Here is a 19,750-nt window from a genome sequence, read left to right on the forward strand (position 1 = left end):
AAACAATAAAATAAAATAAAAATAAAAAACGAGTGTGAGGCAAAAAGAAACAGAGAGAGAAACAGGGAACCAAGACGAGGTGGGGCCGCGTCCTGAGCCCGCACACGCCCGGTGACCGCGGCGGCCGCGCCTCCCGAGCGTCCCCTGTGAGCTGCCCCTGCGGCAGGAGTAATTCTAATGAAATCTCTTTTTAATTAATTCTTCTGCCTAAAGTGGAAGAACCTTCGGGGAAATCTCCACCCCCCTCCCAGGTGCTCTGCGTTTTAACTCCGTGCTGAAGGGCTGCTGAGCGACGCGGGGCAGCCGAGGAGGCCGCGCACACGGGAACCAGGGGAGGCAGCAGCGAAGGGCTCGGGGCTCTGGGCCCGGGGCGCGTGTCCCCCGGCCCGTGTCACTGGAGCTGGGTCACCTCGAGCGGAAGGCTCCCTCCTCTCGGGGCCGGTGAGCTGCGCCCCGAACGCCGCCCCGGCTTCCTTATGGCTCATTCCCGCCAGGACCCGCAAAGGCAAACCGCCCTCCCCCACGCCCACGTGGAAAAGGCAGCGCCTGGCATTGCTCCCACACGGCTGCTCCCGGGTGGCGGTGAGGACCCGCCGGAAGCTTCCTGAGCCCAACTTCGGGGCCCGTCACGGGCCGAGTGCCATCCCCCGAGTCCATGTTGTCCTCCCCCAGGACGGATGGGTCTGACCAGGAGCAGGGACTCGAAGAGGTAATTGCGGTGAAGTGAGGCCACGTGGGGGTCCCCATGCAGCACAGCAGCTGCCCTGTGAGGAGGGGGATCTGGACCCAGACGGGCGCGGGGCCGGCCCCGTGGAGACCCTGCAGGACAGGGGAGGCCTCAGGGGAAACCGGCCTGCCGCCCCGGCCCGTGGACCTCCAGCCCCAGGAGTGAGAACCTCACCCCCAGGGCGTGGTGTTCCGTTACAGCAACGCTAACACAGCCCGTCCCCCCAAACTCCGAGCTCCAGCGGGGTGGGCACAGCCCCGAAAGGACCTCAGGTGACCAGCGTCCTCTGACCAGGCTGTTAAAAACTCAGCACCAATGAACAAAACCAACCAGGACCGGCCGGCGTGGCTCAGTGGCTGAGCGTCGACCTATGAACCAGGAGGTCAGAGTTCAATTCCCAGCCAGGGCACAGGCCCGGGTTGCGGGCTCCATCCCCAGTGTGGGGCGTGCAGGAGGCAGCCGATCCATGATTCTCTCTCATCATGGATGTTTCTCTCTCTCTCTTCCTCTCTGAAATCAATAAAAATGTTATTTTAATAAAAAAGAATAAAACCAATGATAAGTCGTCTGAAAGAGCACGAGGCCGCCGTGCGCAGGTGTGGGGGAGGGGCCGGAGGAGGAGGAGGAGGAGGAGGAGGAGGAGGAGGAGGAGGAGAGGGCCTCCCCCTCCATCTCGGCCAGAGCGGATGGCATGACCCGGCCCCTGGGGACGTGACCCTGTGGCGCCTCCAAATTAGGGGGTCACACCGCGAGGGCAGCAGCCGCTCTCCGAAGGGAAAGCGGATAGAACGTTCCCCAAGTTCAACACCCCGTGCACGTGTGCTCAACGCTTCGCATGTACTCGCACGTACGACGACGGTATTTCACTTAGCACAGCAGACAGAATTCTACGTGTCATGTCAACGTTCCACGGTTTTCCACAGAAAACACTGTGGCTGCCGGGTCTCTGCTTTTTATGCCAACATCGACCCCCTAAGGCGGACGCTGAGCGCGAGACCAGGATGCGAGGAGACGTTCCAGGAAGGGGAGCCGCGCGAGTCGGAGGACTGGCCGTGGCGGGGAAGGTGGCATCCACCCCACAACGGCAGCAGCGCCGGACACGCAGCCCGGGAGCCTCCGTGTGCTCCAGGCGCCCCGGGCGTGAGGCTGCCATACCAGCCTCCCTTGCAGCTAGGCCTGACTCATTCCAGTGGAAGCCGGACAGAGGTGGGCCGCCTCCGGGCAGCGCCCTCCCTTCCCCATCTTTCCCCTGGAATGTGGACCTGCCGGTGGGCCAGCTTGACCACACAGACGAGACAATGTTCTAGGAACCGCTGAGCAACAAGACGGAAGGAGGCTGGGCCCTGGTGAGTCACAGGATTGCCACACCAGCTGGGGGGCGTCTGACCTGGGAGGAGGGAGGGACAGAGCTCTGTGTTGCTTAAGACATGGTCCCTGTGGGTCACTGGGACGTGCGGCAAGACCGACTGTCTAATTAACGCGCTCCCTTCCTGTTTCCACAGCCTCGAAGCAACAGCTGACACAGGAGCAATGGGCCACCCAGACCCTGCACGGCTGTGCCTCTGGGACCGGCCGTTCCCACACCAACCACCGCCGGTGGAACCAGCGGCCCCTGGTCTAGCGTGTGCACCGCACAGCTGAGCCAGGTTTCTGCTCCTGGCTTGTCCTCTGCACCTGCCGACCCACCTAACCCAGCCCAGTGCCAGCCCCGCCCACACCCACTGCGGCAGGTCCGGGGGCCGGCCAGTGCTGTTCACGACGTGTGACAGTGTCTGTGCCACCGAGCACGAGCAGACAGCTGTACACACACCCAGAAATACACGCAAAACGACGACATGTAAAAGCACGGTGGAAACGAATGAAAAGACGGGGACACACACTAGCACGTGGAAACGGGTCTGTCCACGCCCACGTACATGCTCGGTGTGACGCTAAAGCGGTGACTTCCACAAACACGTGGTGGCTTGGGCGGCCTGAGCACGAGGTTGAACCCTGTGAGGTTAACAATGTTCTATTGTTTTCACCTGAAAAAGGACAATTCCAGGAGACTCACGCTCATGACTCCCCTCAGACACGGAGGCACGTCACTAACCAGCACGATAAAAAGTAATCTGTCAGGCGCGTCCCCCGCCGGGACCGTCCTGGGACCAGGCGCACACGGAGGCGCCTGCTTAGCTGTAAAACGGAGACACGGAGCAGCAGGGGCAGGAGGAGACCGCGTTTGGTGAAGAAAGGCGGGCAGGGGCCGTGTCACCAGCCGGTGAGGACACAAAAGTGCGTCAGCGGCCCGTCAGCGGCCCTCGCCGGTGTGGCTCGGTGGATAGAGCGTCGGCCTATGGACTGAAGGGTCCTGGGTTTGATTCCGGTCAAGGGCACAGGCCTGGGTTGCAGGCTCGATCCCCAGGGGGGGGGGGGGGGGGGGGGTGGGCGTGCAGGAGGCAGCTGATCCATGATTCTCATCATTGATGTTTCTCTCTCTCTCTCTCTCTCTCTCTCTCTCTCTCTCTCTCCCTCCCTTCCTCTCTGAAATCAATAAAAATAGGTTTGAAAAAAAAAAGTGCGTCGGTGCCCGCCGGCGTGCTCAGGGGCTGAGCCTCCACCTCTGAACCAGGAGGTCAGGGTTCGATTCCCGGTCAGGGCACAGGCCCGGGTTGCAGGCTCCATCCCCGGTGCGGGGCGTGCAGGAGGCAGCCGGTCCGTGCCTCTCTCTCATCACGGATGTCTCTCTCCCTCCCCGTCTCCGGAACCGAGAGCTACATGTAAAGTGCGTCCGCAGTCGGACGTCGTGTGAAGCACAGGAAGCACCAGGCAGGGAGGTGTGAGCCGGGCTCCGCCACCCTCTGCGCAGGCGCAGTGGAGCGCGCGTGGAGCGGGTGGAGCGTCCCAGGAGCGCACCGGCCGCACCGGGCGCACGCGCCCCACAGTGAATGGGGGGGCGGGGGGGGGGCCCGGCTCACCTCTGAGGGACGCCCAGTAGTGCTTCCAGCGCCTGCGCGCCGCGGGCTCCACCTTGCGGCTCTTCTTGTGCACCAGGAAGTTCTTGACGGCCAGCGCGCCCGCCTTGCGCACCGTGCCCCGCGCGGCCGCCCGCAGCGCGTCCTCCGAGCGGCCGGGCGAGCTGGGGGCGCCGCTGGAGCGCTCGTCGCTGTGCGCGGAGCCCGCGTCCTCGGGGCTCTCGCGGCTGGCGCTCAGCTCCAGCTCCCGGCGGAAGTTCTCGTAGACGCCCTGGCGCGCCGCGTCCCCCGCGCTGCTGCTGCCGCTGTCGCTGCCCACGAAGGCGCGGCCGGGCGGCGGCGAGTAGCTGGAGTGCGTGGCGGGGGAGCGCCGCGACAGCAGGTCCGGGTCGGTGGCGGCGCCTTCGATCCCGCTGTCCGCGAACTCGCTGCCCTCGCCCGCGCTGACATCCTTGGGGGGAGAGGGAGGAGGAGCGGTGCATCAGGCCGGGGTCACAGCACCTCCTGCAGGCCGGCTGCGGGACCACAGGGCACCTGCCTCCCCGCCTGGCCGGCATGGAGGCCTCCCCCACCCCAGACCCCCCTCCACCCCGGACACCCCACCCTGCACCCTCTCCACCCCGGACCCTCCACCCCTGCACCCTCTCCACCCCGGACCCCCCTCCACCCCCGGACACCCCACCCCTGCACCCTCTCCACCCCGGACCCCCCTCCACCCCCAGACCCTTCCCACCCCGGACCCTCCACCCCCTGACCCCCCTCCACCCCGGACACCCCCACCCCTGCACCCTCTCCACCCCGGACCCCCCTCCACCCCCGGACCCTTCCCACCCCGGACCCTCCACCCCCTGACCCCCCTCCACCCCCAGACCCTTCCCACCCCGGACCCTCCACCCCTTGAACCCCACTCCACCTCTGCACCCTTCCCACCCCGGACCCTTCCCACCCCGGACCCTCCAGCCCTGGGCCTTGCAAACCCACCCGGGGCAGAGTGCCTGGGCGCATAACCAGCCGCCCCAGGACCAGCGTGAGCCACTTCCAGTGCTCGAGGAACACAAGAGCCGGCCGAGGAGAGCCGTCCCTCTCGGGCTCAGGTCATGAACCAATCGCCCAGCGAGCTGGGTACAGGAGCGGGAGGCTGCCCCCCACCAGCCGGCTCAGGGCCTCCCCTCAGCACCTCGCCCTCCTGCTGCGGAGCGAGTCTCGGGGTCGCGGTTACACGATCAAGTGGAAGCAGCTGATAGCGCTTCTTAAAGGGCAGGGCCTGGGGGGAGGCCCCTTCCTGGTGCGGGGGCCCCTCCTCGCAGCCCCTCACCCCGCGGGCCAGGCCCCGTGCCCTCCCAGGCCCCGTGCCCTCCTGGCTTCGCCCTGACAGCCAGCCTCTCCGGGCACAGAGCTGAACAGCCCGTGGGCCGGCTCCGCAGGCTCTCGGGTTCCCTCCCCGTGCAGGCGGGTGCTGGGGCCGGAGCAGGCTCACCGCCCGGGCGAGGCCCGGCTGGGGCACCCGCCAGGACGCTGGGCTATCGATGCCCAGGTCCAGCCCGTTTGGAACTGGCAGAGCAGTGCCCGGCCGGAGCCGAACCTTCCGGCACAGGCAGGTCCCTGGGACTCAGCGTCTGAGCTGCTCTCTGCTCTGGGCTTCAGCAGCTCCACAAACAATCAGTGAGCAGTGGCCGCACCGGGAGAGGGGGGGCCAGGCCGCAGCGCCCTCGGCCAGGCCGGCTCCAGGCTGGGCCTCTCGCAGGCAGGGGGGGGGAGCGGAGTGACACAGAACGGGGCGAAGGAAGGGACGGTTTGGGGGCTGATCCAGGGTTTGCGCCTTCGGCCCCATAAACAGCTAACTGGTTTGAAAGTATAAGAGCTTCCAGGATATTCTGAACTGCCTGAGAAACCAACGCTCTGGGCTCAAATGAGAGGCAACGGTGGATCGAACCAAGCCACACGCCGATCCTGTCCTGTGCGAGGCCCGGACGGGCGGTGCCCACACCCCTGCCACCCGTCAGCCCTCCGCAGGCACCTCGGGCTTCTCCCTCAGCGTGAACAGGCCCGAGGGGAGATGCCAGGAGATGGCACCGCCACCCAGCCAACAGGGCCGAGACGCGAAACACGCGTGCCGCACGTCCACTCACACGGGACGCAGTGTGACGCCCTGAGCCAGGGAGTGGAACGGCGGGGGGGAGGGGGCATGGGGAGGGGCCGGTCACAGGGTGCAAGTTCCAGCTCCCCGATGGGGGTCTGATGGACAGCACGGTGACTGTAGTTAAAACACTGCATTTATACTTGAAATCTGAGAGAGCAGATCCAAACACATGGTCCAGCCCGGCCGGCGTGGCTCCGTGGCTGAGCATCAACCTATGAACCAGGAGGTCACGGTTCGATTCCCGGTCAGGGCACAGGCCCTGGTTTCGGGCTCGATCCCCAGTGTGGGGCGTGCAGGAGGCAGCTGATCCGTGGTTCTCTCTCATCACTGATGTTTCTCTCTCTCTCTCTCTCTCTCTGAAATCAATAAAACGTATTTTTTAAACATGGTACTTGTGTGGGGTGATGGGTATGTTAACTTGACTGTAGTCATCACTTCACAGTTTACATGTATGAAATCATCACACTGGACGTCCTCAACACACACACCAGGATGCAGAGGGTGGGGAAGCGACTGCAGTGGAAAAACCTGGCCACGTCGGCCTCAGCCGGTGCTGCAGGTTCACCGGGCGGGCCAGAGCCCCTCCGCCTGCACCTGTTACAGGAAGAGAGCAGCAGGAAGCGGGTGAAGACAGGAACAGGAAGTGGTAAGAGAGCGGCCAAGGACCAACTACATTCCGATGGACGTGCACGGCCGAGGGGACAAGGACAGCGAGGGGGCAGCTCGGACGCCGACGGTGGCTGCCGCTCCCACCTTCCCCGTGTCCTGCGTACTGACCGCCGCGGACGGCCTGGCAGCACCAGGTGCAGAGGGGACAGACCCCCTACAAACAGGAGGGCACCGCCCTCTACCCGCAGTTCTCCTCCGCGCCCGCCCCCCGCCGATGCGGGACAGTAAGGGGGACCATCACCGACTCTCGGGGTGACCGTGACGCGTGGGAATGTGACCGAGTTTCCCCACGTCTGGTGCGTTCTCCAGCCGCTCAGTCAGTTCTCTGAGAGAAGGGAGCCCTGGACGCAGGCGGCAGGCGCTTCTCGGCTCGGGCGGGAGAGGAAGGCTGAGCCGGGAGCCGGCTCCGGGACAGAGGAGAGGGGGCGCCAGCCCCCCCCTGGTTAACAGGCGAGAACACCCCCCCCCCCGGCTGGTGGTGGTCGGAGCAGGAACTCGGGCCTCTGTTTCCCCACCTCCTCCGCCTCCGAAGGCGGCCCATCGCGCCCCGCAGGGCGTCCCACCTGACGGTCTGAACAGTCAACCTCCCGTCTCCCCCCTTTGCCACAGCGCCCCCCAGGGGTCCCCACAAAGGCTGAGCGACTGTTCGCCTCAAACCTGACGTGGCGGGGGGGGGGGGGAAGGAGATGGAAGGAGGCGAGGGAACCAGACGGATCCAGACAGGACCCGCCTAGGGCACGGCTTAGGGGCGTGTCCCCCCGCGGCCGTCCCCCCTTTCCTGACGCCCCGAGGCCCCCGGGACCTCAGAGAAAGGCCTCGACACACTCACCTCCTGGTCAGACCCGAACATCTGACCATGCCCCCCGGCGCGTGACCTCGCAGTGACCCGCGCGTGTGGCTCCGGGACGGCCCCTGCGCTGAGCGGACAGGCGGCCCCTCCGGTGAGAGGCCCAGTGGCCCCGCTGAGCTGAGCGCGGCGCCTGGGGACGCGCCCCCACCCCCGGCCGAGCTGACTCCACCCCGTGCCCCACGCGGTCGGGCAGGCCCACGGGACACATCTTCCCACTGATATGTCACCCAGCCTGTTGGGAAGGAAGTGCCGGCTGCCTGGACCCAGCCCTGTTGCCCATGAAGCTGGGGCGCCCCGAATTCCCAGAGGCCCGCGGGGGCCTCGCGGGCAGTGGTGCTGGCCAGGCAGGCTCTGCTCGGCACCGGAGGCCGGCGAGCGCCCGAGGGCACATCCCGCCGTCTCAGCCTCAGCGTGGGAAGAACCACCGCAGGGCCGCCCACCCGACGGCTCAGCGCCCCGAGAAAGACGGGGTCCTGAGTCTCAGGTCCCCGAGCTGCTCTGATGTGGAAAGACACCGCCACCCCGCCCGCGGAGGCTGCGTCCCCGACGCCGATGCGCTCAGGCCAGGCGCACACCCCCTGCCCCAGGCCCCACAGCTCAGCCCACGGGCAGCGTCCACACCCCCTGCCCCAGGCCCCACAGCTCAGCCCACGGGCAGCGTCCACACCCCCTGCCCCAGGCCCCACAGCTCAGCCCACGGGCAGCACCCACACCCCCTGCCCCAGGCCCCACAGCTCAGCCCACGGGCAGCACCCACACCCCCTGCCCCAGGCCCCACAGCTCAGCCCAGGGCAGCACCCACACCCCCTGCCCCAGGCCCCACAGCTCAGCCCACGGGCAGCACCCACACCCCCTGCCCCAGGCCCCACAGCTCAGCCCACGGGCAGCGTCCACACCCCCTGCCCCAGGCCCCACAGCTCAGCCCACGGGCAGCACCCACACCCCCTGCCCCAGGCCCCACAGCTCAGCCCACGGGCAGCACCCACACCCCCTGCCCCAGGCCCCACAGCTCAGCCCAGGGCAGCACCCACACCCCCTGCCCCAGGCCCCACAGCTCAGCCCACGGGCAGCACCCACACCCCCTGCCCCAGGCCCCACAGCTCAGCCCACGGGCAGCGTCCACACCCCCTGCCCCAGGCCCCACAGCTCAGCCCACGGGCAGCACCCACACCCCCTGCCCCAGGCCCCACAGCTCAGCCCACGGGCAGCACCCACACCCCCTGCCCCAGGCCCCACAGCTCAGCCCACGGGCAGCACCCACACCCCCATCCCCAGGCCCCACAGCTCAGCCCACGGGCAGCATCGCCCGCATTCCTGGCGCCATCTTCCCAGGGGCCCCGCTCCACCCGCCTGGGTCTCGGGCCTTCATGCCCGAAGCTGCCTCCCCACACTCAGAGCCTCCGAGACCCTCCCCCGCCCCCCAGCGCGGGACTGCAGACCCCACCCCGGGAAGAGGCCAGGAGCCGCGGCCGGCCCAGCCCGTAGAAGCACGAGGCACGTTCCCTCCCGTCGGTCAGACGTCGCAGCCTCTGTCATCCCAGAATATCGACCCAAATCCCGAGTTTCCATCCAGAGTCAGAGATGGAGGAAATGGAGAGACCGGCCTAAGTGGAGAAACGACCCCCAACAGGGTGCGTGAGCCGGCCCCAGAGTTCCTGCAAAGGCGCCAGGTCACGCGTGTCAGAAACACGCGGTTATCGCAGGGTCACGGGTACAGAGGCCCTGGGTCCCGCTCCCCGGCTCCTCCTCCCCGCCAGGCTCGCAGCCGCTCACCGTGTCCGTCCGGCTGGCACTTTCTGTGGGACGACGCACGAGAGCCAGCGGCGCCCGGCACCCAGCAGCTGCGGCAGGCGTTTCCCTCCACGTGGCTGCGCAGCGAGCTCCGGGCGAGGGGACGGGGAGGCCGTTCGAAGCCGCTCCCCTGCCCTGGAGCCCAGCACGACCGGGGCTGATGGCACGCGTCACGCCCACGCCGCTTCGGGGGCTCACAGACAGCCCCCTGGACAGCGCAGGGGGAGCCAGAGGGCTCCCTGACATGCAGAACGGGCTCTCCCTTCCTGACGATCTGTTCTATCCTCAGCTGAGGGTATTTTTTTGCCCCACTAATTTTCAGACAGAGTGGAAAGAAGGGAGGAGGAGGGGAGAGAGAAACATCAATTGGTTGCCTCCCTCACATGCCTCCACGTGGGGCCAGGGATCAAACCTGCGACCGAGGTACATGCCCTCGACCGGAATCGAACCCACGACCTTTGGTCCGAGGGCCAACGCTCCAACCATGGAGCCAAACCGGCCGGGGCCCCATTTCCTTATTAACATTCTTTCTCCCGTTTACTTTACTGTGAAGATCTATCCAATCAAAGCCTTAGCGACCATCACAGCCATTACAGCGGAACAGCCGGAACGACCGGCCGCTATGACGCGCACTGACCACCAGGGGCAGACGCTCAACGCAGGAGCCGCCCCCTGGTGGTCAGTGTGTCAGACGCTCAACGCAGGAGCCGCCCCCTGGTGGTCAGTGTGTCAGACGCTCCACGCAGGAGCCGCCCCCTGGTGGTCAGTGTGTCAGACGCTCCACGCAGGAGCCGCCCCCTGGTGGTCAGTGTGTCAGACGCTCAACGCAGGAGCCGCCCCCTGGTGGTCAGTGTGTCAGACGCTCAACGCAGGAGCCGCCCCCTGGTGGTCAGTGTGTCAGACGCTCAACGCAGGAGCTGCCCCCTGGTGGTCAGTGTGTCAGACGCTCAACGCAGGAGCTGCCCCCTGGTGGTCAGTGTGTCAGACGCTCCACGCAGGAGCCGCCCCCTGGTGGTCAGTGTCAGACGCTCAACGCAGGAGCCGCCCCCTGGTGGTCAGTGTGTCAGACGCCCCCTGGTGGTCAGTGTGTCAGACGCTCAACGCAGGAGCCGCCCCCTGGTGGTCAGTGTGTCAGACGCTCCACGCAGGAGCTGCCCCCTGGTGGTCAGTGTGTCAGACGCTCAACACAGGAGCCGCCCCCTGGTGGTCAGTGTGTCAGACGCTCAACGCAGGAGCCGCCCCCTGGTGGTCAGTGTGCCAGAAGCCAGGCTCACAGCTGGCGAGCGCCTCTCCCGCCTTCACGGCAGCGCTAAGGAGCAGCGAGCAGGCGAGCGGTAAGGAACGAGGGGTCCTGGACTGCAAGAGGGGGAGGGGACCCCCCACACACACACACACACCCATGCATGAGTTTCATGCACCAGGCCTCTAGTACAGTTTGTAATACACGTGACACGCAAAGCGGGTGTGGATGGACTATTCTCGTCGCTGGTGAGGCATCCATTCAGCAGTTGCGCTTTGGGGGGTCGGAGTGATACCTGGATTTCCGCCTGAGCGGGGGGCTGCCCCGAACACCCTGTGTGTCCAAGGGTCACTGTGTGAGGGACAGGTGTTGTGTGAACAACAGGTGACACAGTCTGGGAAGGTGATCAGCCTCCATGTCCAGGCCCTGGGACGGCTCCGGAGCCCGTGGGCACTGGCCTCCGTGGTCACAATCCAGACGCTCCTGTGGGACGCCCGGTCTAATCTGCCTGACGAGTCCAGCTTCGCGCTGCACACCTGCATGCAGAAGCTAAATACAGCGGAGGAGCGAGCCCACGGGGGGGGGGGGGGGGGGCGGGGGCGGATGGTAAATGCTCAAGGTGCTTCCTCTGGTCTCTCATCTTCTCACCCCAAAATGTAAGGAGCCCCTCCCACATGCACGCACACGTGTGAACACACATGCACACACGTGCACATGGCCCTTGGTTCTCTCCCTGGCGTGGCCAGTGCACTCTCCCTTGGTCCTCTCAGCACAGTGAGCATCCACTCTAGGCAAGTTTCCCTGCGCCAGTCTGTGCCTCAGTTTCCTCCTCTGCATAATGGGTAGAAAACCAGCCTCTGCTTGAAGACACTTTGTAAGATGCCGTGAAACTGAGTTAACCCAACAAGGTTCCCAGAACCGTGCGAGCATGCGCACCTGCTCGGACGTCACCTGTAATTACTGCGATTCCACCCTGAGCGATGCCCACGGAGGCGCTGCCCGCCTCTCCCGCGGCCGCACTAACCTGAGGAAACGCTGGATCCTGGGGACTTGGAGGAAAACAGGCCTACGGAGAGCTACAAAGTCTCCGGGTATTTTCACCGTCGCGGGCCAGCTCAGCACTCGGGAAACGGCGACGTGCCCAGTGCCAAGGAGTGAGCACGGGGCACCGGGACCCACGAGGCCATTCCAGTCGGCCGCCCGCATGGAAGGCTTTGGTCCTCTCTCTGCCCAACTGCCCGGTGCCCTTTGCACTTTGACCTCTGAAGTCTGTCAGTGCCCCCTCTGGGCCTCCTTCACCAGCCCTGCCCACGTGGCCTCGCGCCGTGAGCGTCTCTGAGCCCTGGCTCTGTCTCCCTCCTGCTGCCAACACCACCCCCTTCTTCTCAACCATTCCCCGCGGGAGGGACTCACCCTGGGGACCGAGGGCCGAGCGCGGCCAGAGACCAGCCAGGCGTCAGGGCGCCCGGGGCAACCTGCCCTGTGACCCGCACAGGAAGCCGCCTCAGGTCCCAGGCTAAGCGGTCACTCCCCGCAGGTCACACCGCCGACTCAGGAGACAACTGCATGCACCAGCACGCACATGCACACACACACACACACACACACACACACACACGGAATTAAACCCTCAGCACTCACTGTGGGGCAGACACCATGTGTCACTTCTGACAGCCTCAACGCGAACGCCAGTGCCTTCTCCTTTCAGTGACACAGGACCAGGGAGACGGTCCAGTAAGGGCGGTTGTTGGATTTAAAAAAAAAATTATTTCAGATAGAAATTAGTCTCCCAGGCAGAGGCCACGCTCTGGGGCCAGCTGTCTGCGGGGTCGCGGTCCTGGGAGCGGCTGCTGGCGTCACCAGGGCGGCGGGACCGGGCCTCTGTGGCTCAGGCGCCGAGGAGGTCGCGGGGTCAGGAACTTTACCCAACAGAAACGACAAAGAAGGAATTCTTTCCGAGGAAGCGTCCTCCTGAAATACGCGCTCGGCACACGCGGCTCTCAGGAGCTCGCGCTGGGAGAGCGCACCGGCTCGGACGGGGGCGTGGGAGGCGACCGGGGCGGCAGGCGCTGCGGTTTGTCTCCAGTCGTTCGAGATCCTCACTCATCGCACGCAGTCGGCACGAAAAACACTCCCGCTCGGTTTCCAGGCCCCAGTAAGGCCTCGCTCGGCCTCCCACCTGGTCCCCACGGCGCTGTCGGGGCGCCTCACGGAGGACACCCGAGACGGGGCCACCTGCCCAAGGTCGCGGGGGGGGGGGGGCAGCTGACAACGGCCTCAGGACGCCGTGCGCTGCACCTGGCATTCCCTGGAGCTGCTCAGGGCGACCTGAGGCCAGTCAGGTGCCCATCCTCCCTCCCCTTTTCCTCCCCCCTCCCCCCTCCCCCCTTCCTTCCTCCCCCCTCCCTCCCTCCCTCCCTATGTTCAGTTTCAGAGGTGCCACGCCAGAGAATGGACATGTCCTCCGACAACCACCCACGAGGGCTCTCGGGCGTGCGGCCTCTGCCCCCCTCGGGGTTGCCCGGGCCAAAGGCTCACACCCCATCAGCAGGATGTGGGGGACGCAGGGGCCCCGCGTGCCCAGAGCTGGGACACAGAGGGAGGGAGCTGGGACACGGCGGCACCCGCTCAGCTCTCCCGGGGAACGTGCCGACGGGCACTGCCAGGCAAAGGGAAGCTCCGTGCCCAGGCTGCAGCGTGTGCCCTCCCCGCAGCCCACCTCTGACCCAGTCCCGCGGCGCCCACCTGGCCACGGCCTCAGCGCAGAGCCTGCAGGGGCCCTCCGACCGTCCCCGGCTCCCCTGGCTCCCCTGTCCCACCGGCGGGCAGGACCCGCAGTCTGTGCCGGGACCCCCACCACCATCCACCTCCCCATTAGGCTGACACCTCCTTTCAGAGAGGACGTCACCTCCACACGCCCGTCTGACCCGGCCTGGACCCAGGTCAGAGGGCACCCGCTGCCCTCCCGCTGACCTCACTGCAGCTGCTGGTCACCCTGGGGCCTGGCCCTCCCTCCCAGGCAGACGGGAGTGTGCATTTCTGACCGGAAGCCGCACCAGCAAACCTCCAGCCCGCCCTCCACACAGGCCCGGGCTGGGGGGCTCTGCCGCGGGGCTCCAGGTGAGCATCCTCAGGTCGTCATCACAGGTCCCCTCACCAGCAAGATGCTGGGCTGTCACACTGTTTGCACACCCCCTCCTCTGGGCCGGCCCCAGGCAGGGAACTGAGATCGCCCCGCCTTTCAGAGAAGCAGGTCCGCAGCCCCACAGCCAGCTGGCGGCGTCGGAGCGGGCACCCTCCGGGCCATCCCTTCCGTCCCCCCGCAGGGCTGGCCGCCGCCAGGCACAGGAAATTGAAATGGCTCCTGGTCAGGCGGGAGCTGCCAGCTTCCAAGAGGCTGACAGATGACCGGGCTGCCCCGAACCCAGGGCACCTCCTCAGCCCCCTCCCGTCCTCCCCGGCCGCCCGCAGTGCCCAGGAGCCCGGGAGTCCGCGCCCGCCTGCCCGACGGGGCCGCGCTAGAGCAGCGGGCGCCCTTGCAAGTCTGAGCGGAGAGGCGGTTCCCGGTTTCCAGCGTGAACTCGGCAGAGGCAGAGGCAGAGGCAGGGAGGGGGGCGGGGCTGGAGGAGGGGGCGGGGCTGGGAGGAGGGGGCGGGGCTGGGAGGGGAAAATCTGCATCCCCAAATGCCTTGTTTCTGAGAATTTAAAATTCCAGAATAAAACTAGACACCTGAGATTTTGAAAATTAAACAGAAAAAGCTCTGCTGTTGGACAAGACCTCGCAGTCTATGCCGATATCCGGCCCCCACCCCTTCCACCTCCACCCCGTCCACCTCCACCTCCCACCCCCTCTACCTCCACCCCCCACCCCCTCCACCTCCCACCCCCTCCACCTCCCACCTCCTCCACCTCCCCACCCCCTCCACCTCCCCACCCCCTCCACCTCCCCACCCCCTCCACCTCCCCACCCCCTCCACCTCCCACCGCCTCCACCTCTCCACCCCCTCCACCTCCCCACCCCCTCCACCCCCCACCCCCTCCACCTCCCCACCCCCTCCACCTCCACCTCCCCACCCCCTCCACCTCCCCACCCCCTCCCCCTCCACCTCCCCACCCCCTCCACCTCCACCTCCCCACCCCCTCCACCTCCCCACCCCCTCCACCTCCACCTCCCCACCCCCTCCACCTCCACCTCCCCACCCCCTCCACCTCCCCACCCCCTCCACCTCCACCTCCCCACCCCCTCCACCTCCACCTCCCCACCCCCTCCACCTCCCACCCCCTCCACCTCCCCACCGCCTCCACCTCCCCATTAGGCTGACACCTCCTTTCAGAGAGGACGTCACCTCCACACGCCCGTCTGACCCAGCCTGGACCCAGGTCAGAGGGCACCCGCTGCCCTCCCGCTGACCTCGCTGCAGCCGCTGGTCACCCTGGGGCCTGGCCCTCCCTCCCAGGCAGACGGGCGTGTGCATTTCTGACCGGAAGCCGCACCAGCAAACCTCCAGCCCGCCCTCCACACAGGCCCGGGCTGGGGGGCTCTGCCGCGGGGCTCCAGGTGAGCATCCTCAGGTCGTCATCACAGGTCCCCTCACCAGCAAGATGCTGGGCTGTCACACTGTTTGCACAACCCCCCTCCTCTGGGCCGGCCCCAGGCAGGCAACTGAGATCGCCCCGCCTTTCAGAGAAGCAGGTCCGCAGCCCCACAGCCAGCTGGCGGCGTCGGAGCGGGCACCCTCCGGGCCATCCCTTCCGTCCCCCCGCAGGGCTGGCCGCCGCCAGGCACAGGAAATTGAAATGGCTCCTGGTCAGGCGGGAGCTGCCAGCTTCCAAGAGGCTGACAGATGACCGGGCCGCCCCGAACCCAGGGCACCTCCTCAGCCCCCTCCCGTCCTCCCCGGCCGCCCGCAGTGCCCAGGAGCCCGGGAGTCCGCGCCCGCCTGCCCGACGGGGCCGCGCTAGAGCGCAGCGGGCGCCCTTGCAAGTCTGAGCGGAGAGGGGGTTCCCTGAGTGAACTCCACAGCGGCAGAGGCAGGGAGGGGGCGGGGCTGGAGGAGGGGGCGGGGCTGGGAGGAGGGGGCGGGGCTGGGAGAGGGGCAGGGCTGGGAGATGGGCGGGGCTGGGAGAGGGGGGGGGGCTGGGTGGGGGGCGGGGCTGGGAGGGGAAAATCTGCATCCCCAAATGCCTTGTATCTGAGAATTTAAAATTCCAGAATAAAACTAGACACCCGAGATTTTGAAAATTAAACAGAAAAAGCTCTGCTGTTGGACCTCGCAGTCTATGCCGATATCCGGCCCCCACCCCTTCCACCTCCACCCCGTCCACCTCCACCTCCCACCCCCTCTACCTCCACCTCCCACCCCCCTCCACCTCCCACCCCCTCCACCTCCCCACCCCCACCACCTCCCACCCCCTCCACCTCCCCACCCCCTCCACCTCCCCACCCCCTCCACCTCCCCACCCCCTCCACCTCCCACCCCCTCCACCTCCCACCCCCTCCACCTCCCCACCCCCTCCACCTCCCACCCCCTCCACCTCCCCACCCCCTCCACCTCCACCTCCCCACCCCCTCCACCTCCACCTCCCCACCCCCTCCACCTCCCCACCCCCTCCACCTCCCCACCGCCTCCACCTCCCCATTAGGCTGAGACCTCCTTTCAGAGAGAACTTCACCTCCAAACGCCCATTTGGCTCAATGGGCTCGGCCTGGACCCAGGTCAGAGGGCACCCGCTGCCCTCCCGCTGACCTTGCTTTGGCCAGCCCCACCCCCCCCCCCGCCCCTGAGCGCAGAGCAGGGAGGCGAATGCCCTGCAGCACCACCAGACACACAGGTGACTCCCGCAGAGTCCTGAGCCTTCTCCAAAGCCCTGGACCCCCGCCCCTCGCCTGCCCTGCGCGCCCCTCGCCTGCCCTGCGCGCCCCTCGCCTGCCCTGCGCGCCCCTCGCCTGCCCTGCGCGCCCCTCGCCTGCCCTGCGCGCCCCTCGCCTGCCCTGCGCGCCCCTCACCTGCGCGGTCCTGGCCCTGCGGCCCCGCAGACTGCTGCCGAGGCTGAGCGGCGCGTTGGTGGCCCCTTCGGACAGGCAGTGCGACCTCCTGCAGGGCAGCGTGTTGTAGGTGCTGCGGGCGCTGTAGGGCGCCTCCTCCGCGGGGGGGGCCTTGCGGTGCGTGCGGTGGGGCGTATCCGACGCCGGGTCCCGGCAGTAGCCCGCGCACCGCCCGCCGGGGCCCCCGTGGGCCGTCATCCCCCGGCCGCTCGGGGCGCACAGGTCGCCCAGGGAGTTGGCGCGCGGGCAGGCGCTGAGCGGCCTGGGCCCCGCGCCCCGCGCCTCCTCACAGTCCCGCTCCTCCGCGGAGCCCAGGATCTCCTCGTGGCTGCTCAGGTGCTCCTGGCTCAGGTCGGACAGCGAGAACTCCAGGCTGTCCTCCCGCCAGATGTCCGCCGACTTGGAGCGCTTCTTCTTGAAGCCGGCCGCCTCCGCGAAGGCGGGCGCGGGGCAGGCGCAGGGGCGCGGGCGCCGGCCCCCCTCGGCCGGGCAGGGCGCGCCCTCCGCCGGGCAGGGCGGGCTCTCCTCCGAGCCCAGCATGCTCTGCACCGAAGTGGCGGCGAACACGATGCTGCCGTCCACGCTGGGGGCCACGGAGGAGTCGGTGTAGGACACGGGTCTCAGGCCCATCTCCACGCGGTCCGCCCACATGGGGTCCCCGAAGCCCTCGAGGGCGCCCTCGGCAGCGAAGGGCTCCAGGCCGTTCTCGGCCAGCGCCTGCGGGAGGCTGGGGGTGCTGCTGGACCGCGCGCTCGCCTCCGCGCGCCGGGGCGGCGCCTTCCCCGAGGCCGCGTGGCGGGAGCGCCGCGCCTTGTGCGACAGGCGCAGCGAGCGCGACGTGTGCTTGCGCCCCAGGCCCGCGCGCTTCTCCCCGTAGAACGCGTGCTCCACGCTCTGGCTCTCGGCGTTCCCCATGGCGTCACGGCCTGCAGCGGAGAGAAGGGGACAGCGGGTCACCGGGGGGCAGCGGCGAGTGGACGGAGAGCTGGGCGCGCGGGGAGGGCTCGGCTTGCCAGGCCAGGGTGCCGCCCGGTGTGCACCGGGATCCTGCCCGGCGGTAGGTGAGACCACCGGCTACTGAGACGCCCGCGGGTGGGCAGCCGCATAACGGCGACCACGAGAGGATGGCGACCGTCTGTGCCCAGGGGGCAGCTGCCCACCTGGCTGCGCGTGGCTCTCACCGGCTGTCACCCGTCTCCCTCCTGTGGCCACACATCCGGGCATTTCGTGCTGCTCCTGCTCAGACTGACGAGGGTGGGGGGGGCGGCTGTTCCGTGGGGAATGGCCACGGCAGAACCCAGAGGGGCACCTGATAGCCCCCCCCGCCCAGGAGGTAACCTGCTCCGTTCAGGCCCCTCCTGCACTTGGAAGTCAATCCAAGAGAAACACACAGATGGACGTCCCGTGGCCTCTTCCTGGCAAATCAGCCGCAGGGGAAGGGGCTGTGCCTTTAACTCCGCAGCATCTGGAGCCCCGGGCTCAGCGGGAGGCGGACGTGGGCAGAGCCGGAGCCCAGGGGGCTTCCTTCTGGGAGCAAACCCAACCTTAACGTCCACCTGGTACCGAGCGCCTCCTGGGGCGGCCCGTTCATTCCGGTCCCTCCCGACCATTCCCAGCACCTCTCGCCCACCTGGGGCCACCCTGCCTCCCTGGCCTGGTCTCCCTGCTCTACCAGGAGGCATCTCTGGGCCCCGGGACTGGACACGCGTGGGGGCGGCCAGAGAGGAGAGGAGAGACTCGGGGGCCGGGCCTGGCCCTGCTGGTCCCGTCAACCCCCTGCGTGGCCTTCTGTGCCGACCGACACCGCGCCCCAGCAGACAGACACCCGGCGGGCGCAGGGCACGGCGCCCCTCGCAGGCAGGCCCCTGCGGGCAGGCTCCCGGCCGAGCAGCAGCACCAGAGGGCGGCTCGCACTCGGTGCAGTGAGGCCCCTGAGGCCCCCACGCTGACCGGGATCGCTCCGTGACCCCGTGACCCCGGCTCCGCCTGAACGCCGCCCGGACCCTCCCAGGCAAACCTCTATGAAACGGGACCCGTGGCCACAGGCGGGAAGAAAGCCTCCGCGGGGGCCCCCGGGGCTCGGGGCGCCGAGAGGGGACGGCCAGCAGCCTGAGCTCCTCAACGGGAACCCTCCCAGGGCGCACGCCGGGAGCCAGCACCCAGACCCTCGCCCTCCCGGCCGCAGGCACCTGTCAGGGCCCAGCCCCGGCACCCTGGCTGGAGCCTCCAAGACGCAAGGAAAAGATGGCACCGCGGCTCCGCCGAGGGAAGGCGAGAAGGTGAACTGGCCGAGCGGGAGGCTGGACGTGGCCTCCCACGGCCTGTCTGGGCGTGGCCACGTGCGCACTGACGCACTTGTCTTCCTCTGCACTCGCCGCTTCCCGTCTCACTATCCCCTCCCCCGGCAGGAGCCGTGCCCGGCCGCACTGTACCGACCGTCTCAGCAAACTGGGTTTGGCACCGCTGTGCTCGGGGGACGCCCGTCGCTCAGGTGGACTTATAAGAAGGCAACTCAAAAATATGACAAGCTCGAGCCCGGCCGGCGTGGCTCAGGGGTTGAGCATCAGCCCAGGAACCAGGAGGTCACGGTTCAATTCCCGGTCAGGGCACATGCCCGGGGGGGGGGCCGCATGCAGCCGATCAATCTCATAGGTATTTCTATCTCTCCCTTCCTCTCTCGCTCTAAAAATCAATAAAAACATATTTAGAAAATATAAACATTACATAAAACATTCAAGCCCACCGGTGGCCCACGATGGCCCTTCACGTCCTCTCCCCGTCAGAGGCGGACCGTGGAGCAAGCTTCCCCGCGGCGGCTCGGGGCAGCGTGAAAGCCAGCACGGGGCCTGGACGGTGCATGTAATAACAATTATTAATAATAAAACGCTTCACGCCCCTGAGGTATTTAAAAACTTATCAAAATAAACCCAATGATTACCCTTCTCTGACTTGCGAACAGACCTCGAAGACGCGGGAGAGAGAATGCAACGTGTTTATTTCGGAGCTAAATCCGAAGCGAACATCACACGACAACAGATTGCAAACGTAAAATTAGCTTCCAGTGGGAGGTCTTGGTTTGGAGCCTGCTTTCCCGCTGGAGGCTGAGCCTGGGACCGGGAAGGGGGCGGGGGGGGGCGCTAAGATTGAGGAGCCCGACCCGGAGGGCGAGCGTCCGTCCGCCGAGAGGCCGAAGGGAGAGTTTTGCAACAAACAGGAGATGCTCTTTGGTTGAGAAAGGTTGTTGCTTTGACCGCACGGACTCTGCTTTTTAAAGATTACCCAAGTCCGTAGCGTCTGTCTGAAGTGAGATCGGGAAGCCAGCTTGCCTTCCCG

General features: G+C 67.1%; 1 protein-coding gene across 1 annotated transcript in view; it reads right to left on the bottom strand.

Annotated features, from left to right (window-relative positions):
- The window catches only part of TIAM1 (TIAM Rac1 associated GEF 1), a 112,174-nt gene that overhangs the window by 54,550 nt on the left and 37,874 nt on the right, over positions 1-19,750 (bottom strand). The window contains exons 3-4 of the mRNA XM_054713322.1: positions 16,379-17,343; positions 3,685-4,132 (exon numbers count right to left, since the gene is read on the bottom strand). Coding sequence (XP_054569297.1) covers positions 3,685-4,132; positions 16,379-17,332 — 1,402 coding nt within the window. The 5' untranslated portion in view covers positions 17,333-17,343. The remainder of the gene's footprint in view (positions 1-3,684; positions 4,133-16,378; positions 17,344-19,750) is intronic.

This window comes from Eptesicus fuscus, chromosome 3 (assembly GCF_027574615.1).
Source record: "Eptesicus fuscus isolate TK198812 chromosome 3, DD_ASM_mEF_20220401, whole genome shotgun sequence".
Taxonomy (NCBI): Eukaryota; Metazoa; Chordata; class Mammalia; order Chiroptera; family Vespertilionidae; genus Eptesicus; species Eptesicus fuscus.